General features: G+C 39.4%; 1 protein-coding gene across 3 annotated transcripts in view; it reads right to left on the minus strand.

Moving 5' to 3' along the window:
- The window catches only part of USP9X (ubiquitin specific peptidase 9 X-linked), a 106,073-nt gene that overhangs the window by 69,096 nt on the left and 16,245 nt on the right, over positions 1–20,732 (minus strand). For all 3 annotated transcript variants that reach the window (XM_040585310.1, XM_040585309.1, XM_040585311.1), the window contains exons 2-6: positions 10,138–10,391; positions 8,479–8,624; positions 8,090–8,169; positions 1,141–1,253; positions 145–363 (exon numbers count right to left, since the gene is read on the minus strand). In XM_040585310.1, the coding sequence (XP_040441244.1) occupies positions 145–363; positions 1,141–1,253; positions 8,090–8,169; positions 8,479–8,624; positions 10,138–10,233 (654 nt within the window). In that variant the 5' untranslated portion in view covers positions 10,234–10,391. The remainder of the gene's footprint in view (positions 1–144; positions 364–1,140; positions 1,254–8,089; positions 8,170–8,478; positions 8,625–10,137; positions 10,392–20,732) is intronic.

Genomic DNA, 20,732 nt, shown 5'->3' on the forward strand with positions numbered 1-20,732 from the left:
GTCAAAAGCAGCAGAACATCTTAGTGGTACAGAGAATGAAGGGTTGGGTTTTTTTTCCCCCTTCTAAAAACACTTATTTATGGCTACTGTGTTATTAGGTAACACTGCATGAAATCAGGAATACAGGTCTGAAAACTCTTGTACCTTTGGTGATCGTGGGTCAGGAGGACGGGCATGAAGTTCATCTTCAGCGAGCTGGACTCCTGCAGGAACTGTTTCTGAGGGACGAGTACCATTGTATAAATGGAATTTGCAGTGAGGATTTAAGGCCATGGCAAGAAGTTCAAGAAGGGGAAACCAATCTTGGGACAGCTTAGCCACACAGAGTTCCACTAGTCGATGAGTGTTGTTAATAATACATCTCTATTAAGAAAAAAAAACAACAGCCAAGAGTATGGCCGGTGACTTAACAATAAAAATGAACTATAAACTCTGAACCAATTGTACCTAGCATGCAGAGTTGCGTAAGAGTTTTACAATATTGTATTTTAAGTTGTACTTCCTCCAAGAAAGGGTTTAAAACAAACTTTAAACTACCTGTTTTCAGCTAAAAATTAAATTTACGAAAATAACACAAATATTTTTGGTTGAGACATTGATGAATCACTACTGAACTATTAACTTTTCCTTCTTTCTCCCATTTATCTCACAGATTGTAATTTGCTTAAGATCTTTACAGTTTCTCATTTGGCCTGTGACTAGCTGTCCAACAGGTAGTTTTTAAATCCAAGCAGTTGCTGCAAACATTCAGAAATCAGCAAGCTGCTAAAAGCTTTCACTAAAAAAAGCAAGTTTCATGTCCTAGCATGCACATAAAAATAAGCGGGTCTCTAGACACCTGGCCAAAGACAGCCTGCCTAACAAGAGCTACACTTCTGAACATACGAAGTTCTGTTCCCCCCCCCATACCATCTTTCATGTTTTATCTCCTTCCAAAAACACCAGAAGCAGTAAGATACAACAACCATAGAAGGACAATCGCCCTCCACCCCCTAGCCACGCATACAAGAGTTCCCCCAGTTCTCTATTGAGATGAATTTCAAAAATGAGATTCAGTCTCTGCAGTCTCCTCAGTCACAAAGGCAGTCTCCTTCCTCATTTGAATTACTTTTTTTCAGAAACACAACTTTAAAAACTCACATGGATCTCAAACTTCCAGCCACTCACTGCCTCATCTGTAAGGATTTTTGTGAAAGATATTGTTAACCCATCTCGAAAAAATCGCTGGCATGCTTCGCTTTTGACATCAAGGCCTATTTTAAAACAGAAAAGAAAAAAATAAACTATTAGACATGCAATTTCATTAGTTGTTACATGGACTTTTAAATGTTGAAAGCAGTGATTCGGTGGGCTGGTTTTGGCCAGTGTAGAATTAATTTTCTTCACAGTACCCACTATGGGGCTATGCTTTGCATTTGTGCTGAAAACAGTATTGATAACACAAGGATGTTTTAGCTAATGCTGAGCAGCATGTGCACGCTGTCAAGGCCTTTTCTGCTTTTCCACCCCACCGGCAAGTACTCTGCATGCACAAAGCATCAGGAGGGACACAACCTGACAGCTGACCAAAGGGATATCCCATACCATGTGACATTATGCTCAGTATATAAAGCTGTGGGAAGGAGGAGGAAGGCAGGGACATTCAGAGTTACAGCATTTGTCTTCCCAAGTAACTGTTATGGAGCGCGATGGAGCCCTGCTTTCCCGGGGATGGCTGAACACCTGGCTGCCAAAGGGAACTGGTGAATGAATTCCTTGTTTGCTTTGCTTGCATGAGTGACTTCTGCTTTACCTATTAAACTGTCTTCACCTCCACCCACAAGTTTCTCACTTTTACCATTCTGATTCTCTCCCCCACTCCACTGGGGAGAGGAGTGAGTGGCTGCTTGGTGCTTATCTGCCAGCTGTAGTTAACCCTGACATGTGGACAAAGATTTGGTGTTTAAAGTCTCAGAATTATTTTAAAAAGAAGCCTTGGATGAAGACAAACCTACATAACCTTCAATGGACAAAAACCTGACGGATTAATGTTCTACTAAAGCCACCTCGAAAAATGCATATTTAGATAATTTATTTTAAAAACATGTGATAGGGTGGGTTGGTTTTTTTTTCCCCACGCCTGTAACACTTGGAAGATATAGCAGCAAAAACAACCACCAAGTACAGTCTTTATTTTCCATTCTTCTGGTATATATGCATTTATATAAACTTGTATTTAGTTTCTAGCAGTAAAACTCAGTGAGTGAAGAGGAAAAACTGTGAGAGCTGCTCAGCTTCCCAGACACAATTAACCTGCAAAAATAAACACAAATCCTTCTGTCTCTCACCTTCATTTGAAGTACAGTTTCTTGTAATCCTGCTGCCAGGACCCAACACTGCTGTAAAACTTAGCAGCCACCATACATCAAGTTTAATTTTAAAGAACAGTGCTCCATATTTTTCTTTTAGCTATTTTAAAGCACTGGAGTGACCCAGTATTTCAAGAAATCTGTAACTCCCCTTCAAAAGTTCAGCTAAAAAAATCTAAACAGGGCTAAAAGTCAACAGAAAAATGTGTTGAATATGTATCAGTACACACTGGAAACAATGTAAGCCACTGGGCACATACAACGAAAAGCATGACCCGCTTGCACCATTTCTTTACAGAACAACTTTATAATTTTCATTCAGGGAATCTTAGCATTCAACAATTCTACAGCATCCAGATTCACAAAAATTATTACCCCCACCCCCCTGCAAACTCCTTAATGAGACATCCTGACAAGAACTTCCACTGGTTTGGGAAGGACTGATTTGGACTATCAAATTAAAGTTCCTCATAGTCATAAACACCTGTGCAACAGAGGTTCATTTCAAAATGGTCACAGAACACCTGCCCTACCACAAAGGTTTTCTGAGCTACTGTAACAGGGCTTGCTAGCCTATACTCTTATAGTGGGTACAGCTCTCAAGCAACTCCTTCTGAACTAGTCCAGTGTTCCCTCTTTTTATCACTACGAGGCACATGATATACACTATGTGACCAAGTATAAGTCCACATTATCTCCCTATGTAGTTTGCCGTCTGGATAACAGACATCCCTACACTATGCAGTAAATGCTAAGACCAGTAACAAAAGGCCAGAAGCTACAGCAATGACAACATGACAAGAGATGAGAGATGGTGGATACTGCCTAAAACAGGCATTTGCAATAAACGAAGGACATTAACTCCTCAAGGAGGTAAAGCTGACAACTTCACCCTACAAAAAACAGGCAACAGGGAAGGCATCCAATGTGGAAAACTTGACCTAGGGCAAAAGTTCCTTTCTGAAGCCAAATTTAACAGTAAATTTATTTCTTCAAAACTCAAAGCAGGTGCTCAAGTGATTTTAACATTCCTTGGAGTATCAGTATCTTGCATTGAAATATCTCTCAAACTTTCAAGTACTTATTGAACCATCTTACCCACAACAGTTAGTTGGCCAGCTCCAGTCAGCAAGACATTTCAAACCAAGTTCAGGAATACCAAAACAGAGTATGTTTCAAAATACATTGTTGTCCTTTCTGTACTTCACTGAACTTGGAAAGAGAGGGAAGACAGAACCTTAGAAGATAACTGTGTGACTCCTGGATATACAATCACTTTCTACCTTCTCCCACAGCGTTGTATACTGCTAGAACAGATGATACCTATGGAAGGAACCAAGGCTAGATGACTACAAGGCCCAGAGTATCATAGAAGCAGGGTACAGAAGTCCTAGAAGACAGCAAGTTGGGAGAGGAAGCAAGAGTAATCCAAAGACAGTAAGAACAGCAATTACTAGACATCTGACATCTACTGCCTGCATCAGATTCAGTATCATGAACTGTCAGCTGAGACCCCAAGCAGACATTTTTCTCCCTGTTGTCCAAATTCTGAGGGCAGAGAAGAATAAGGAAGAACACAAGAGATGTGCATGCGGCCCTGAGCTAAGTATTTATAGAGAAAAGTTGGAGAAACTGATTATGCAGTGAGAAAAAAGTGAGTATGAGAGGAAAAGGTGATGTGCAACATACAGTATATGGGAGTTGCAAATCAGGGACTGGAGAAAGAACAGAGGGCCATTTGATTTCTGCACCTGTGCTTCAAAGCACTCAAGGTGCCAGATTAATGCACTCTGCATGGCTTATCCTGCTACAAGAGCAGAAACACTCTGGGTCCACAGAACTTGTCAGTCCAGATGCAACTGTATATGAACAAACTCTGATACGTCTAAGGGGTATTCAACAGCATAGGACTGGAACACCACGGCTCCAAGCAAAAAAATCGCCTAGCTCCTCTTCTACAGGACTTTGGATTGCACAACCTGGAAGCTGCAAGCACAGAGCTGAGCTGCCTCCACACACTGGCATAGTGTAGGTCTGTGCCAGTGAAGCCACCCCAGACCTGGAGGCTCAGGAACTGCAGCACAGAAAACTTTCAGCGTCTTGGCAAGGGCTGGCTCAAACCCTGCAGAACAGAGTGATCTGCAGGTAATAAGCTGTGAGGAAACCCACACTCGCCCATGGGCACAATGGTTACACATGGCACTCAGACTCTGGCAGACTTTCAGTAACTCTTAATCATCAGTAGTCCTTCTATACCCGGGGTCCTCAAGCTATGGCCCAGGGGCCGGATACAGCCCCCCCAAGTCCTCAATCCGGCCCCCAGTATTGACACACACACACACACCCCCGGCCAGGGGTTGGGGCAGCGAACCAAGCAGCCACAGATGACTGCCTGCCACTGCATCCACGCGCCGGCCCCCTGTTTAAAAAGTCTGAGGACCCCTGTTCTATACCAAGACACTACACTGATCCTGCTGTAGTTCACTTCACTGAATTGGTTCTAGTCCAAATATCTGGCTAAGAAAGTTTGGAACATGAGGACACGAATCTGCTGTTTTCGCTTTAGACAGATGGCAAAAATAACCATTTCAAGGAACTGCATAAGATACAGCTTCAGAAAGGAACTCAAGAGTGGTCCCACAGAAATGCAGACGGATCATCCAGAGAGAGATGGTCTTAAGATGATGTTGGAAACAACTTCCATTATTGGGCTGCCTAGCTTTTGGATGCACATGTGCTTGCACACACAAATTTTTGTGGGTTTTTTTCCGAGGCTTAGGGCCTGCCTCTCTTTCCCATTGTGTAAGCCTTTGTAATTCATCAAAACTAAAGATTTGAGATCAAGGTTGAAAGTTTAAGTTGTTAAGTGAAATCTCATTTCACTTTAAATAAGCAAAAAATTGTAAAAGTTGCCTTCCTTACATGTGTCACATTGGGAAGCTTTGGCAGCATGTTAAAAATTGAACGTAAACATTAGAAGCAATAAAATCCACAATAAAGACAGAGCAGTGCAGAGTTGTTGAGAGGATTTTGAGAGAATGAGTGGAGAATATTCTGGCCTATAAAAAACCAAAACCTTAAAATAAACAATTTTTTTTACTTTTAAATTTATAGCATCCAACTCACTATGACATTTATTTCTGGAGCAAATCTCATTACTCAAAACACTTTATAAATATTCCATAATTATTGTGAAGATGAACATCAGTCTTGCTATTAAACACTACTTTCCAAATAGGTTTTCTTTCATTAGCAAGTAACTCCAGACTATCATTTGATAGTCTCCCGGCTTGCTTAATGAAGACTAATACATTGATGCCTACACATAAAAAGATTATCTCCCATAAATAAATGCATCTGCCAGGACTAATGCAAATCACAGTCTAGACAGGATTCATACTACCCTGTCAAATTTGCTCCTTGCACTTGAAGGTGGTAATGATGACATTTAATTCTTATGAGTACTTTCAATTCTGTTCAATTATGTCCCATTCAATTTCAATTCCTGAAAAGATTTAAAGAGGATGTAAACCACTCTGATTTTATAGACACAAACAGCACAAACAGCAGTTAGTACAGATTCACTCCAGAATGCCAATGACCACTGTCAATGCAAGGAATAAAAGCTACTTAAGAATCCTAACCACTAGAAAATGGTGCTTGGTAAAAAAAAATTTAGTGGGTTCTTTTTAGGTTGCTTCACAATCTAAATTATTTATACAATGCCATATAAATTTTATGTAATTCAACAGCTGGTTATTTTTCTATTTCTCCTTTCAGATGTTCTCTTTTGAACCAACTCCTAAGATTAAGAAAAATGCCCATAGACAGGTTGAAAATTGTCCAGTCTTAGCTGTTACTGAGATAATGGAACATTTTCAACCTGTTAAAGAAAGATACACAACAGAACCATTTATATTACTTCTCTATATATACACAACTCTTCAACAGTGTCTGCCAAGTCTTGAGCTACCAAACCAGTGTCAGTTACACCAAGTGAGCACCCTATCGTATTCCTTGAGCACTGAAAGTTATTTAAAAAAGAACCATCTTAGTAATCATCTAACTACAAGTAGCAAGGAAAGAAAATCATCTAGGTTAATGGTAAAGATAACATTAAAAGTAGTTAAACAACTACTTTATCAGCTTTCCTTGTTTTCTCCTTAGCCAATAATCCTTGCATATGCACACCTAGGAATTCATCTAGAGGGCAAGGGGAAGAATAATTAAATAGCAACACGATGTCCAATTCTGAAAATGGCCTTTAAGAACATAATAAAAATTGAAGCGCATAAAGCATACAAATAGATTTCCACTTGTTTTCACAATTTCAAGAGGAAAAAGAAAGAGAAGACTTTGTGTCTGGGAACTTTCAACTAAGTCTGAAGCTTTGGAGAAGTACACTGATGTTAAGAGCAGCCAAAAAAAATCTCGTTCTGCTCTTATTACTTCATTGAGGTAACAGCTTTCTGGGTTGTTTGTTGTTGTTTGGGGTTTGGGTTTTTTTGTTTTTTTTTTTTTCCAAAAAATTACTTAACAGCTGGCAGTACATACATGTCCTGTCTCACAAATCACAAGCAGAGAATTTCTTTTTTACTGCACTATTCCAATAGCCCAGACAGACAGATGGCTGCATTTTCTTTCTGTAAGTTGGCATGTGTTTTGCTCCTGAACAGATGCAATCACTTGAAAATCCTACTCACCTTAGGATTCCTGCCAGACCTAGCTACATGCAAAGCAGCCAATTGCAATTGCAACTATGGCTGATAGGTCAGTGTTGGTAACAACATGTCATTACCCTATTCTGGATCACAAAGGGTGCACCTTAACTTGTGTTTCTCCAGAGAGTGCTCCAAGGCAAAAGAAGACTTACAGAAAACTATCAAGATAACCCAGAATATCACGACCACAACTAGCTTTTTATTCTTACAACTGCCTAAGAATGGCCTTTATTAACAGGGAATTTAATTTGCCCTGGTCCAGCTATGCAAAATCAAGGAACAGGTCACTGTATTTAAAACACAACTAGCTGGTAAGCGTAGAAATTCCAGAAAAAAATTTTGATCTAAACTTCTGGTACTACTCAAACACTGGGGCAACAAATACTGACCAGAACAGGAAACCAAAGCAACTTTCCAGGAGAACAGAACTTCCCAGAACACAACAAACTTGTCAATCTGACTAGTACAATTTAGCAAAGGCATACAACACAGTCCTGATACAGAACCCTGCTACTTCCAAGCAAGACAGACACAGCAAGCAATATGTCAGAATTATAAGTCTAAGTCTCCTTAAAATTCTAACTTTTCTCCAATATTCTCAACAAGTGTGCATGTGCTAAATTTGAACAAAAAATTATGGCAAGACATTTGGAAAGCTAGATTAGTAACTTATTTTTAAAAACATAAAACTGAATTTTAGTATCTGTTACAAAGACCAAGCCCAGTAGGTCTGATACCAAAGTGATACAGAAAACACGCAAGACAGGAGCGACAAGATTTTTATTGCTGTGAGCTTACTGAACTTCCCTAGTCATGCTAAGACACCTAATCTCCAACTACACTGATGGCTTTCCAAAATTCTGATCTATGAAGGTTCTGCATACTGCTCTGACACAGTCTTCAGGACCAACATTTAAACAAAAATAATTAAGAACTTTTCAGCCTCCACAAGGGGTTCAAAAAAACAGGAAAAGATTTTACACACTGGCCCAATAATCATTAATTGCCTTTTCAGCTTACCTTTTTTACTTAGGTCGATAGCAGCTTCTAGAAGAACTTCTAATTCCCCCTTCGGCAATACAGGAACAACCCATCGAGGCCTACATGCAAAAACAAAACATCCCCCCCCACCTGTATTTCAGTTGTGCTTCTTAAAGAATCAAGAATAATTGCCCCTTCATAAAGAGTAGGAGTATACATTTTTAAAGGCCCTGATGAGCATTCCATTTAAAAACAAAACAAAAAAACATGCAAAACCCCACAACCCTCTAATCTGAACCTCTCTCTCTTTGCAACTCTAACCCAGAAAGTATTACAGAAAACAGTGAAACAAAGATGCAAGAATCCCGATTCCACTATCAAGATATTTGCACAAATAAATCTATACCCTCTGAAAAAACTGAAAATACCTGTTGATCATGTCATCCAACTTTGCCAGGTCTGTATGTGGAAACGCAGGCTCCTCATCTTCAAGCTGGGGTGGAGCATCTCCTTGGCCCTGCTCATCAGGCGGGGTAGCTGGGGAGTTCTCATTGGAAGAATCAGGTGAAGAAGTCTAAAATTGGTATGGAAAGTACTTTAAATATTGCCTGCACTTGCATGCCACTTCTTTTGGCATTCTCCCTCATAGTAAGTTTCAAAAATCACTTTAAGTACCCGTCATCATAAAATATAACAAAATAATTTGATTTCAGATTTTTTAATAAGAAAATTGAGCAAAAGTGTGCTATACACTTTCTATCTCAACAGTTTAAAAATTAAGCTACTTTCCCAGTGAGGGAAGTGGTTTTCTTTGTAACATACTTTTATTTTCAGCAGACCGCATATCTAGAATATGAAAATAAAGACTAGACAGATGTTCCAGTTTTTACAAATCTTCTGCACAAAAGATGATTATTTTAGAAGGAGAAAACTTCAGCAACAGCACGGACAAAAAATGATCACAAAAAACATTTTCTGAAAAAGTTTGCTAAAAATGAGTAACAGTACTACAGCTGGCTACTAACGAATCTCCAAGAACATTCTTAGTTGAGCCCATTTTGGTGGATCATGCAAAATACAATGTGTTTTGTAGATGCACATTTATTTGTATATAGAAATAGTATGAACTGACAGTAATGAAGACTCAAATCAGAACAGCAAGGTTTAGGAGGACAAGGGAGGACCAAAACTTCAAGAACATTACTCACATGTTGTACCACGTCTGGTTGGCATGGAGTTAATCTTCTTCACAGCACCATGTATGTTGCTGAGTTTTGGATTTGTGGCCAAACAGGTATTGGTAACACATCAGTGCTTTGTGGCTGAATACTAGCGAGCAATGGGGTGGAGACCTACCTAGCATCCAGGGTTAACCCACCACATATGTTCCAAAGAATAATTCATTCTCAGGAAGTAAAACCGTTAAACCTTACGGTATTAAACAAACAACAGCCTCATACTGAATTCAATGGCAAATTGTGGCTTTTCTTTTAAATGGGTTTGGCTGCACTGTTTAAAAGCATCTTTTCTGGTCTCCCCCCCCAACAACAACAAATAATCATCACATTATGATGTTTTTGCTTGTCTTTTGAAAGCAGGATAACCTGTTCAAGAGAAACATGCTAAGTTGTTCTGGAAGTCTAGTACAATGAACGGAGACCTAGATGAAGCTGGCCTTTAAGGACTGATACTGGCACGTAACTTTATCCAAAAAGTGCTTTTGCAGAACTGAGCATAAACCAAACCCACAGAGAGTAGTTTCACCAATCTGTGGCAGGTAACTCTACAATGCGGTTGTAAGGAAGCTTCAGGTATTACTCCAAGAAGGCTTCTTATCCAAAATACGTACGCTTGAAAGAACTACGACACTGCCTAAAAAGGGATCCTCTCTTGCAATGCAATGCTCCCTAATGTTATCTTCTTTGTCAACATCACTGCCTTCATCCCTCAAAATCTTTTTGTACTTGCAGACACACACACAAAAGCTAAGTAGACATCTCTAGGAATATACAAACTCAATTCAGAAGCACTATTTCTAAAGAACTAACCCCTTTATTTTTAGGCAACTTGAGTGTTAAATATCTTACCTGATTCTGCTGGAGGGGAGGCTGGGACTGTCCATCAGGAGCCTGGCCCTGGCTATCATTCCCTCCTACTGGAGAGCCACGAGTCGTGGCTGTCATACTCGACACAGGGCAGATCTTTGCAATTTTGTCTGCTTATGTAGTTGTTGTGAGAGAAGAAATTATAGTCCACTTAGTAAAGCTGAAGTACCAGCATATGCTTCCCTTAAAAAGCTCCAACTCAAGAACATGCCATCTTGCAGAGACCATTGCATAACCTGGGGGGGGAGAAAAAAGACAAAAGACAATATGCTACACTGACACACGCACATCAAAAGAACCCGTATCTGGAAAAGAACACTACAAAAAAATACACTGCTATAAAGAATCTTTTATTTTAAACTTAGATTTCTTGAGTACAACTGACATCAGAAGCAGGTTATGTCTGAAATATTTAACATGATTTTAATATTCTATGCAAAAATTACACTGATAATTACCTCTATACCACTAAGAAACTGACACACATCCAAAATGCAGCTGTTTACTGCGACCCTGTGGTGCCTGAATTGCTACAGTAGACTTTCAATCTAAATTCAGGGTGCTGATCAGGTCATTTCTACATGGACCTTGGTTATGGGCATCAACAGCCAAATCTGTCATCTTTTCCAATACTCTTCTCCTGATACTGTCTAACTGCAGAAGCCTCAGAGGGAGTTAAAAGATTGATTCTACCTCAGCTAAGACTAACAGCAACCCTGCAGGCGAACCTCTTCTATAAGTACATCAGGTTTTACCCAGGGCATTTGACCTGTATTCCCCTCTTCCAGCAGGTGCCTATGAAAGCCTGGGTTCACTGGCCTTTCGGGCCTACTACAAAGCCCACCACATCCTCACCAAGTATTTTAGAGGATTCTATGAAGAACATTTTGACATCAGATTTGTTGATCATGTAATCATGATATACCAACAATTCAATAATCCCTATGTGTTTTAGCTTCAGTGTGTTAAATAAAAAGTTGCAAGTTCTAACAGCAATTCCACTCTATACCACAGGGTAACATATAACCATGGGAAGATGAAAGGTAATTTTCCAGAGCAACTCAGACTTCCAAGTGTCACATAAACCAACAACAGTACTCAAATTTCAAAAGCCAATTAGGGTGGTAAAAAGAATTGTATGAGCTTTCAGCAAGATTCATTTGAATCAGGAGCTTAGCACTGCAATCAGCAAAAGCTTCAAGTTAGTGTGAAATTTCTGCTGTAACACTATGCATATTTGTGTTTTATTATGACATCTCGTCTTAAATTAATTTTCAGTGCTGCTATCTTTCTCCAAGGCACTTCAAAATCCTTTCCTAAATTGTGCAAATTTGCAAGCCATTACACATACAATAAAAATCTGGACTGCATACACTCTTCCTCTCCTGCCCAGTCTCCAATATTAACACCACCACCAAAGGTAGAGATCTCTAATATTGTCAATAAAATAATGTTCACTTTTGAACAAAACTGTATTCTTTGAATACAGCCAAATGTCACCCATGCCCACCCTTCAAATTCATATTCATAGGGTTTAGTAAGCCTGCTAAGTTTAGAACAAAGTCATTACCAACCCAAATTTTTATGAAAAAACTGATTTTTTTAAAATCAGTTTTTTAAAATTAACTCATTTTGATTGGTGCTCTTTTTTAAACGCTCTCCTGAGTATTTAGTTGTTTTCTATTGATGTTTAGAAAGATCACCAGGCAGAAAGTATTAGCAAGACTAAGTCTCTTGCCATACACATATATACACACACACACTTATCTACACACATACATACACACACTGCAGTCTACTGCAGTTCAATGCAGTCAGTTCCCCTGCACTACCTGACTGAGAGGTCTAGGTACTTGCATAAACTAAATAAATCAAGATTCTGCCAACTAACACTGTACTTTTCAACAGCCCTAAACTAACTACCACCACAATGAACCTTCCCTAACCACTCTCATTCTTCCTTAACAGGTCTGATTCACAATATGGCCACACACAAAAACTTGTGCTAGAAGGACTGAGAGAGCAAAGAAGCAGGAAAAGGGTGAAACAGCTCCTTTCAGCAGCAATCCTCATCTAGGTTAGCTTAACCTGCAGAAAGAAGTGACCACTGGCAGCTGTGGTTCTACAATAGCTTACATCAAACACAAGCTGCTTCAATCATCAAACACAGACTGCAACGAACACATTAGAAACAAAACAAGGGCCAAGGATAATACCATCCTGTATTGGACGTGGGCAGGGCCCGGGGGGGGGGGGGGAAACACTGCCACAAAGGATGAGAAAAAGGCTTAGGTACTTAATGCCTTCTTTGCTTCAGTCTTTAATAGCAAGACCAGATACCCTCAGGGTAATCAGCCCTCTAAACCGGAAGACTGGGACTAGAAGCAGAATGAAATCCCCATAGTCCAGGAGGAAATGGTTAGTGACCTGTTGCTCCACTTAGACACATACAAGTCTATGGGGCTGGACGGGATCCACTCAAGGGTACTGAGGGAGCTGGCGGAAAAGCTTGCCAAACCACTCTCCATCATTTATCAGCAGTCCTGGCTAACTGGGGAGGTCCCAGTTGATTGGAGGTTAGCCAGTGTGACACCCATCTACAAGAAGGGCAGGAAGGACCACCCAGGAAACTACAGGCCTGTCAGCCTGACCTTGATGCTGTGGAAGGTTATGGAGCAGGTCATCCTGAGTGCCATCACACAGCACATACAGGACAATCAGGGGATCAGGCCCAGAGAGCACAGGTTTATGAGACATAACTTGGCCTGACTAATCTGATCTCCTTCTACAAGCTGACCTGCTGAGTGGACAAGGGAAAGGCTGTAGCTGGTGTCATCCTGGACCTTAGTAAAGCCTTTGACAGTCTCCCAAAGCATTCTCCTGGAGAAACTGGCTACTCATGGCTTGGACAGGTGTACTCTATATTGGATAAAAAGCAGCCTCAATGGCCAAACCCAAAGAGTGATAGTAAATGGAGTTACATCCAGCTGGCAGCCAGTAACAAGTGGTGCTCCCTAGGGCTCAGTACTGAGGCCAATCCTGTTTAATGTCTTTTCAATGGTCTGGACAAGGGGATTGAGTGCACCCTCAGTAAGTTTGCAGATGACACCAAGCTGGGGGAGCGTGCTGATCTGCATTAGGGTAGGAAGGCTCTGCAGAGGGATGTGGACAGGATGGACCAATGTGCTGAGGCAAATTTATGTGGTTCAACAAGGAGAAGTGCCAGGTCTGCACTTGGGTCGCAACAACCCCACACAATGCTACAAGCCCGGGGAAGAGTGGCTGGAAAACTGCCTGGTGGATAAGGACTTAGGGTGTTGGTCAACAGCCACCTCAGTATGAGCTGGCAGTGTGCCCCGGTGGCCAAGATGGTCAATAGCATCCTGGCTTGTACCAGAAACAGTGTGACCAGCAGGACTAGGGGAGTGATGGTCCCCCTGCACTCAGCACCGATGAGGCTACACCTCAAATACTGCCTTTAGTTTTGGACTCCTCCACTGCAAGACAGACACTGAGGTGCTGAAGCAAACTGAAGGGCAACAAAGCTGGTGAAAGGTCTAAAGCACAAGTCTTATGAAGAGCGGCTGTGGGAACTGGGGTGGTTTTGCCTGGAGAGAAAACCTGGGGGGGGACGACCTTCTCACTCTCTACAACTACCTGAAAGGAGGTTGTAGACAGGTGGGTGTCAGTCTCTTCTCCCAGATAACAAGCAATAGGACAAGAGGAAACTGCCTCAAGTTTCGCCAGGGGAGGTTTAGATTGGATATTAGGAGAAATTTCTTCACTGAAAGGGTGGTCAAGCAGTAGAACAGGCTGCCCAGGGATGTGGTGGAATCACAATCCCTGGAAGTGTTTAAGAAAACCACGTAGATGTGGTTTAGTGGTGGACTTGGCAGTTTTGGGTTAACAGCTGGTCTTGATGATTTCAAAGGACTTTTCCAACCTAAATGATTCTATGATTCTAATCTCATACTTTTCTTATTGTAATGCTTTTGGCTGAACTATCATGAAATGAGACAGTTCAGAGTACTAAAAGAAACAACAACAAAAACACACCCAAACTTACAAAGACTGATTATTTTTCAGTTCTTAAACTACCTGGTATACTGCAAGGCCAGAGAACACTCATCCTAACGCCAGCCAGGGAGGCCAAGACAAAACTGCAGCTCTCCTGTGAGACTGACTTACACTAGTGCAGATTTACACTCAAATTTTGCCTCTGTGCTTAGTTCCAGGGTCTGGGCAAAGCATTTTTGTAAATTGGTTTCTTAAGGCAAGTGACATAATTTAACTAGGAGATACAAGAAAACTGCTACTGAAATGATCAACATTCAAAAACTTGTAAATTCACAGAGTAGAACAAAATCTGTGTAACAAAAAATATACAGAACTTTGTAGACACTAGCAAATTCAGAACACTTCCATAAAAGACCAACATATCTTTTTCTTCCTCTTATTTTATGGCTGCTCACTTAAGAACCTAATCACAATACTCAATGTACATTACTTAAATTACATTCCCAGAAAAGTCTATTTCAGGGACTCCAGAGACATGCACATGGCCAAGCTGGATGAAGACGACAAGGCCAACTTCTAGAGTGAGTTCACCACTTCACTAATTTGTGTGACGTCCTCAGAGATACAAAAAAAAAAAAGTAGTAATTTACAGTTACATTGCAGCTAACTAAAAACAGTCTATCTCAAACAGTCTGATTGCTTCTTGTAGTATCTGCATATTCTAAATAGCAAGAATATCCTTGTTCAGGTGTTTTCCTTTTAATTACAGAGTATACAAACATGTTTTTGTAAGCACAAATCATCATCCAATTGATGCATTTTAAACAGTACTAGAAGGGAGTAGTTTACCAGTCCTGTTTTCAGCCACTGCTGTAACCATTTGTTTCAGAGAAAACAAACTGCATGCCCATAAAGAACACACTACTGCTTTAATCTCTGTATAACTGACTAACCATGAATTTTCAAATTCACCATCACTTCTTTAATTCAGACTATTCAATTTCTATTTTTTTTAGAGTTAAAACTCACCAAGACACAGTTTTGGCATAGCTCAAGAACAGCCTTTACACCTATTTATAATTAATTCATTTATAAAAAAATGTGAACTGATGCTGTGACACCTTGGTTTTGAGTATAAAAAGGCAGCGCAACAGCAACAATTCAAACTGCCTGCATCCAGGAACATATATAATTTTTAATAGAGTTGAACTCTAGAACAGCTTTCATCTGAGTTTCTCTGTCATCTCAAAAGTAACTAAAATACCCCAATACATACAGCCTTTTCTCCTAGATTAGCTACTTAGAGTCTCAGGAAAAAAGCAAATTAGAAGTGCCAGATGACAGTAGCAGACCTCAAAAGACAATTCATTATTCATATGCATTATCTAAACCCTATCTAGCAACACAGACCTATTTTTCCTTTATTTAAGTTTTCTGGTTATCTACAAGTGAGGCTATATGCCACAGAAATCTACCTTCTGGTATGGCAACAATGTACGTCAGGATACTAGTCTACTCAACATGTAACAACAGAGCATTCTAAAAACCGTACAACTATACTAAGAAAAAATAAAAGTATTTTTTCTACATTGAATGATGTTCCTATCTTAATGTGGCCTCACAGAAGATGTAGTTTTTCATCATAAGTGCTGTACTGCAAAAAAGCTTAACCACAGCAACACAAATTTTATGTTGAAAGATATCACAAATTTGTTTCATATAGGATTCTGAGAACTGCCGCCTTAAAGTCCTAACAAATACTGACTCACCAGAAAGGTTGTGATTCTAGTCTAAAAATTCTAGACTTCAGAATCTAATCTTCTACCCTATTCCTTTATTTCAATCACAACACCTTCTCATCTAGAAACACCTTCCCCAAAACCGTAACACTAACCTAATTCAGTAGCTACAATCTATACACACCCACACATATCTCTCATTTTCTTTCTTCTCTGTGCTATGCTGCAGGAAGGTGTCTTTCAGGAAGAAGGAAATTACATAAATAACCAGAATAGAAAACTGGTGGTCCCAGCAATTTTCTCATTAACAATAATATGCACTAAAATCGAAATGTATTCAATGATTAATGAAATACTTGTCACTAAGCTACTATTCAGTAGAGCAAGAAGTGTCTGTCAATGTTTAAAAAATACCCGATAAGGAACAGAGAAAAGGTTATTTCAAATAGTTTATATTACAAAGACAATTAGATTCCTTCTCCTCATAAAGAAGTGAGTGTAACATGGGACTTAGTCAACCGCATCAGGCTCCAACACATTATTTCAAAGCAATAAATTTTCAAGTGATACAGCAAAAGACAGATTTTGAGTAACTGTAAAGGTTATGAACTAAAACTATTCTCACTAAAAAATAGATTAATTCAAGTAACCTTTTTCTCTCATCCTCCCACATCATACATCTGAAATTAAGATAGTTGGCAGTGTAAGTTTCTGGAACACTGGGAACATCCATGCAAACATTTAATTCTATTTGCCCTCAATATCACATGACAAAATAGAGACGTATGTCCTGAAACATACGTCCATTCTTTCAGGTTTTATTTTTCTAATTTGAACTTCAAAGCTTAAGTGTTGAGACTAAGTGTAGCTAAGCTACATCCATTTAACAGTATGCAACTTCACTTTGTACAAGATACACCCACACCTATCATTCACGTGAATTTAAGCAAGCAGTGAAAGCACAGAAAGTGAACTTCCAAAAGAAAGCATCACCACTTATTAGCGGGTCAAGGGCAAAGCAGAAAGACCACAACTCTTAACCCCATAAATACAGTCTCAAAGGAGTCTCTAAATGTATTCAGAGCTTCAAGTACCACCTATACAGCATTCTATGCTGAAGTGACCGTAGAGGAATGTTGCAGAAAATGACAGTTTTAAGCAATGATGTTTCCTCTTCCTTGAGCAACAAACATGAATGTTATCTGTATTACAGACTTACAAGGTATGACAGCCCAATCCTATTGTCTTCCGCTCATATTTTAGAGTGCTGGGGAGCTTATGCAGAAGTCTGGTTGAAAATTAAAATCCTGAGAACAATCAAAGATTGAAGCCTTAATATGAATGAGATTCCAAACAGAATACTGGACAATGGTACTGGTTTCTCATGTAACTGGACTTGAGACATACTAATGAAGAGCAGAATCTGGCTGCATTTGACTGTTTCAGGTGTAACAGGCAGCCTAAGCTTATGGTTCTCACATTCTGTTTTCAGGTGATTACAAGTAAAGTCTCTCCTCTAGCTTCTCTGGCTAAAGATCTAAATCTATCCTCTTCCAGTTTAAAGCCACCTCCCCTTGTCCTGTCACTACATGCCCTTGTACAAAGTCCCTTCCCAGCTTTCCTGTAGCCCCTTTAGGCACTGGGAGGCTGCTGTGAGGTGACCCTGGAGCCCTCTCTTCTCCAGGCTGAAGAACCCCAACTCTTTCAGCCTGTCCTCATAGCAGAGATGCTTCCACATGGAATAACTTTCCAAAACACTTAAAAAAAAAAAACAAACCACAAAAAAACCAGGAAAACCTTTATATTACTCAAAGGCCTATCTTACTTCAAAGGCAATGATCTACGCAAGTCAGGCCCTGAAAGGGAACTGGACAGCAGCAACAACTGCCTTTCTCTAAAAGTCACTCACTTGCCAATAATTCTTGGAGCATTGCACGGTTAGGTAATGTACCTTAAGTAACCAGTGGTACACAATGCTTTTTCCCAGATAACGTAACGAGATCAGGTCTTCAGGTCATACACTTAGTTCTGTTTGGTAGCCAGAAAAGTCAATTTCAGTTCCTGCTCTAAAGGAGAAGTGTTTTGCTCATGTGACAGTAAATAGTGAAGAATGCCAAGATATGGCACCAAGAAAGCACGCAGTCAATGCCTTACACAAAAACACAGCAAATGTTAAAACAATTAAACACATCCCCTCCAGTAAGCTGTGGCCTTGCTGCCATGCTTTTCTGTAGGCATACATTTCAGGCCACTGCCATGGACAGAGCACTCAGCAAGACAGGGCTTCTCACCCAGTATGACCATTCCTTCACTTCAGGAGCTCTGAGTGAGAGTTAACACTGGTCCAATTGGCATGAAACTGTATCCTCAATGGTATTCCACATATCTCAATGACAGAAGGAGGAGAGACAAAAGATTTACAGCCTCTGCAATTCTACTATTTAAATTCTTGCTTTAAACATTTCTCAGCGATTAAGAAACTACATTCAAGGCACTGGTAAGCAGCTAGATAATGTGGGGGTTTATGCTAGGAGTTGAGAATTTTTGTCCTGACAGTAAAACATACCAGATTTTCCAAGAACAGAATGAACACAAGTGAATAAAATAAAAAAGCACTGGTAAATGCATCCACTACAACCTAAGACACTTAATCTGGAAAATGTTAACATCTGTTTTAAAAATTCCTTAAATGTTCTGAAGTATGACTTCCACTTACTATGCAGCCCTTTTCTTGAATTCCCAATGAACATGCAAAGAAGCAGGCAAGACTTCCTTTCCACTTGTATTAAAAGAACAAGCTACAACAGGAAACAACCTCAAAATTAAAATAAATTTTAAAATCAGATCTTAGAACTTTAGTATGTACATATTAGTTTCAGACAGTTAGATTCAATCTCATGCTGCTAAGCGACACAATGCTATACCTTTTTCCGATTACACTACAGTTTGTTTATACAGGAGGCTGCCCTTCTACAACCCAAAGAATGCGCTCTTGACAATACAGCCAATTAGGACTGAGTCGGTATTACAGGGCCAACTGCAACCTTAGTCCTTTACATGCAGCTGTAGAACACTGTAAGAAGAATAAATCATGGCTTAATGTTTACATGTAAATAATGTTCTAGATTAAAAGGAATACATACATTTGCAGTTGATACTCTACTGCATGTCTACTTGATCATGTCTACTCATCACTACTTCAAGAAAACAGAATGTCTAAAGTTTGCACCGCAGACTGATTAAACACTCTTAGTTCCTTATTTCTGATTATTAAATCTGTAGTTTGGTCACAGCCATATCAAACACTTCAGGCTATTCACTCAGTTTAAAAATGGATGTTAGTAAGTATACCTCTCCAAGCTATATAGCAAGGTTCACTGTCCAGAACACTTTAAGAACCCTGAAAGCATTAATCCAAATGCTAGCGATTGCAAGATGTTACCCTTTTTTAAGTTAATCTTCTTTAAAAGATTTTATCTTACTTCATTTTAAAAAGCACTAAGTAACTTTTAATGTTACTTCATATTCAACTTGACTGCTCTGCCCTTTTGCTACAAAGAGCATTATTATTGAATGCCCAAAAGTCAATGGGAAAAACTGAAACACATTCTCAGTATTAAGGGTAGCAAAAAATACAGGCTTAATTTCACTTAAGTAATGAAGGCTCTTCTCAGCAAGACATGGATTCTTACAGCAAAAAACTAGGGAAGAAATAGTGAGTATCAATGGCTTCCACTATCTGCTGAAGCACACTATAAAAGGGGAATGAAAAGCTTCGGGAATGTACAGAATGGGATACATTACAAAGTCTGAAGAGACAACAGATCAGACACCTAAGCTTGTACTCAGCAGTACTCATCTCCATGTTTTCTTTGCATGAGGATGCACACAATACAGCCTACAATTCTTGTCAATATTTTTTCTAAGAGCAGACAGACATGAACCATATTGCTGTTCTGGCACTGAAAGTTTTCTTTTTGGTTATAACAATATCTATCAGTGGATCAGAAAACAAGTGGACAGTGATAGCAACAGGTTCAATTTCGTAGCGGAATGACTCTAAAGCTATTTCAGGAGAACATATGCGTTTGTATACTAATGCAAGTAGAAACCACCACCTCATTTTTCGTGCACTTAAAATTTTGTTTTGGGTAAACATATTGCAATATATTAACAAAACAGAATGACGTATCCCAAAATATTTTTTTTTCTTCATGCAACTCATTTAATACATGGTCTCCAAATTTCTTCTAATTGATTATCCTTATTGTTTAGCTAATATGCATTTCCTAGTACACACATGATTATCACTCATAATTAATACATTTAAAATATCGCAGCAACAACCACATAAATCATTAAATAAGTGTTAAACATCTCAGACTCTTCTGCCATGACATTATGTAGTATTTCTGCTTTGAAGCTAAACACAAAAGATGCATCAGTGTCAACACAGAAAACTCAAGTTTCCAATACTTACATTGGAAAAACTGGACTATATACTTTAAAACCCACCGTTACACTGTAACTTTACAACATGAACAAGAATCCCGAGAAATCTACAACATAACATCTACTAGATCTTGAAAAACAGGATATAGTTGAAAATAGCACAGAAAGGAAGCAGGGGAGGAGTAGGGAGAATGGAGAGAAGAAATCATCTCTGGACATAAGCCTGTTTAGTGAAACTCACAGCCACTAATACAACTTCCTACAGTCTAATAACTAAGATAAATTTAATACTTTATCATAAATGTGAAAGATGTTAGATTATCTGAATTTCTGTACTGCATTTTTACATGCTCGTCTAATTAAACAGTA

This window comes from Falco naumanni, chromosome 2, assembly GCF_017639655.2.
Source record: "Falco naumanni isolate bFalNau1 chromosome 2, bFalNau1.pat, whole genome shotgun sequence".
NCBI lineage: Eukaryota > Metazoa > Chordata > Aves > Falconiformes > Falconidae > Falco > Falco naumanni.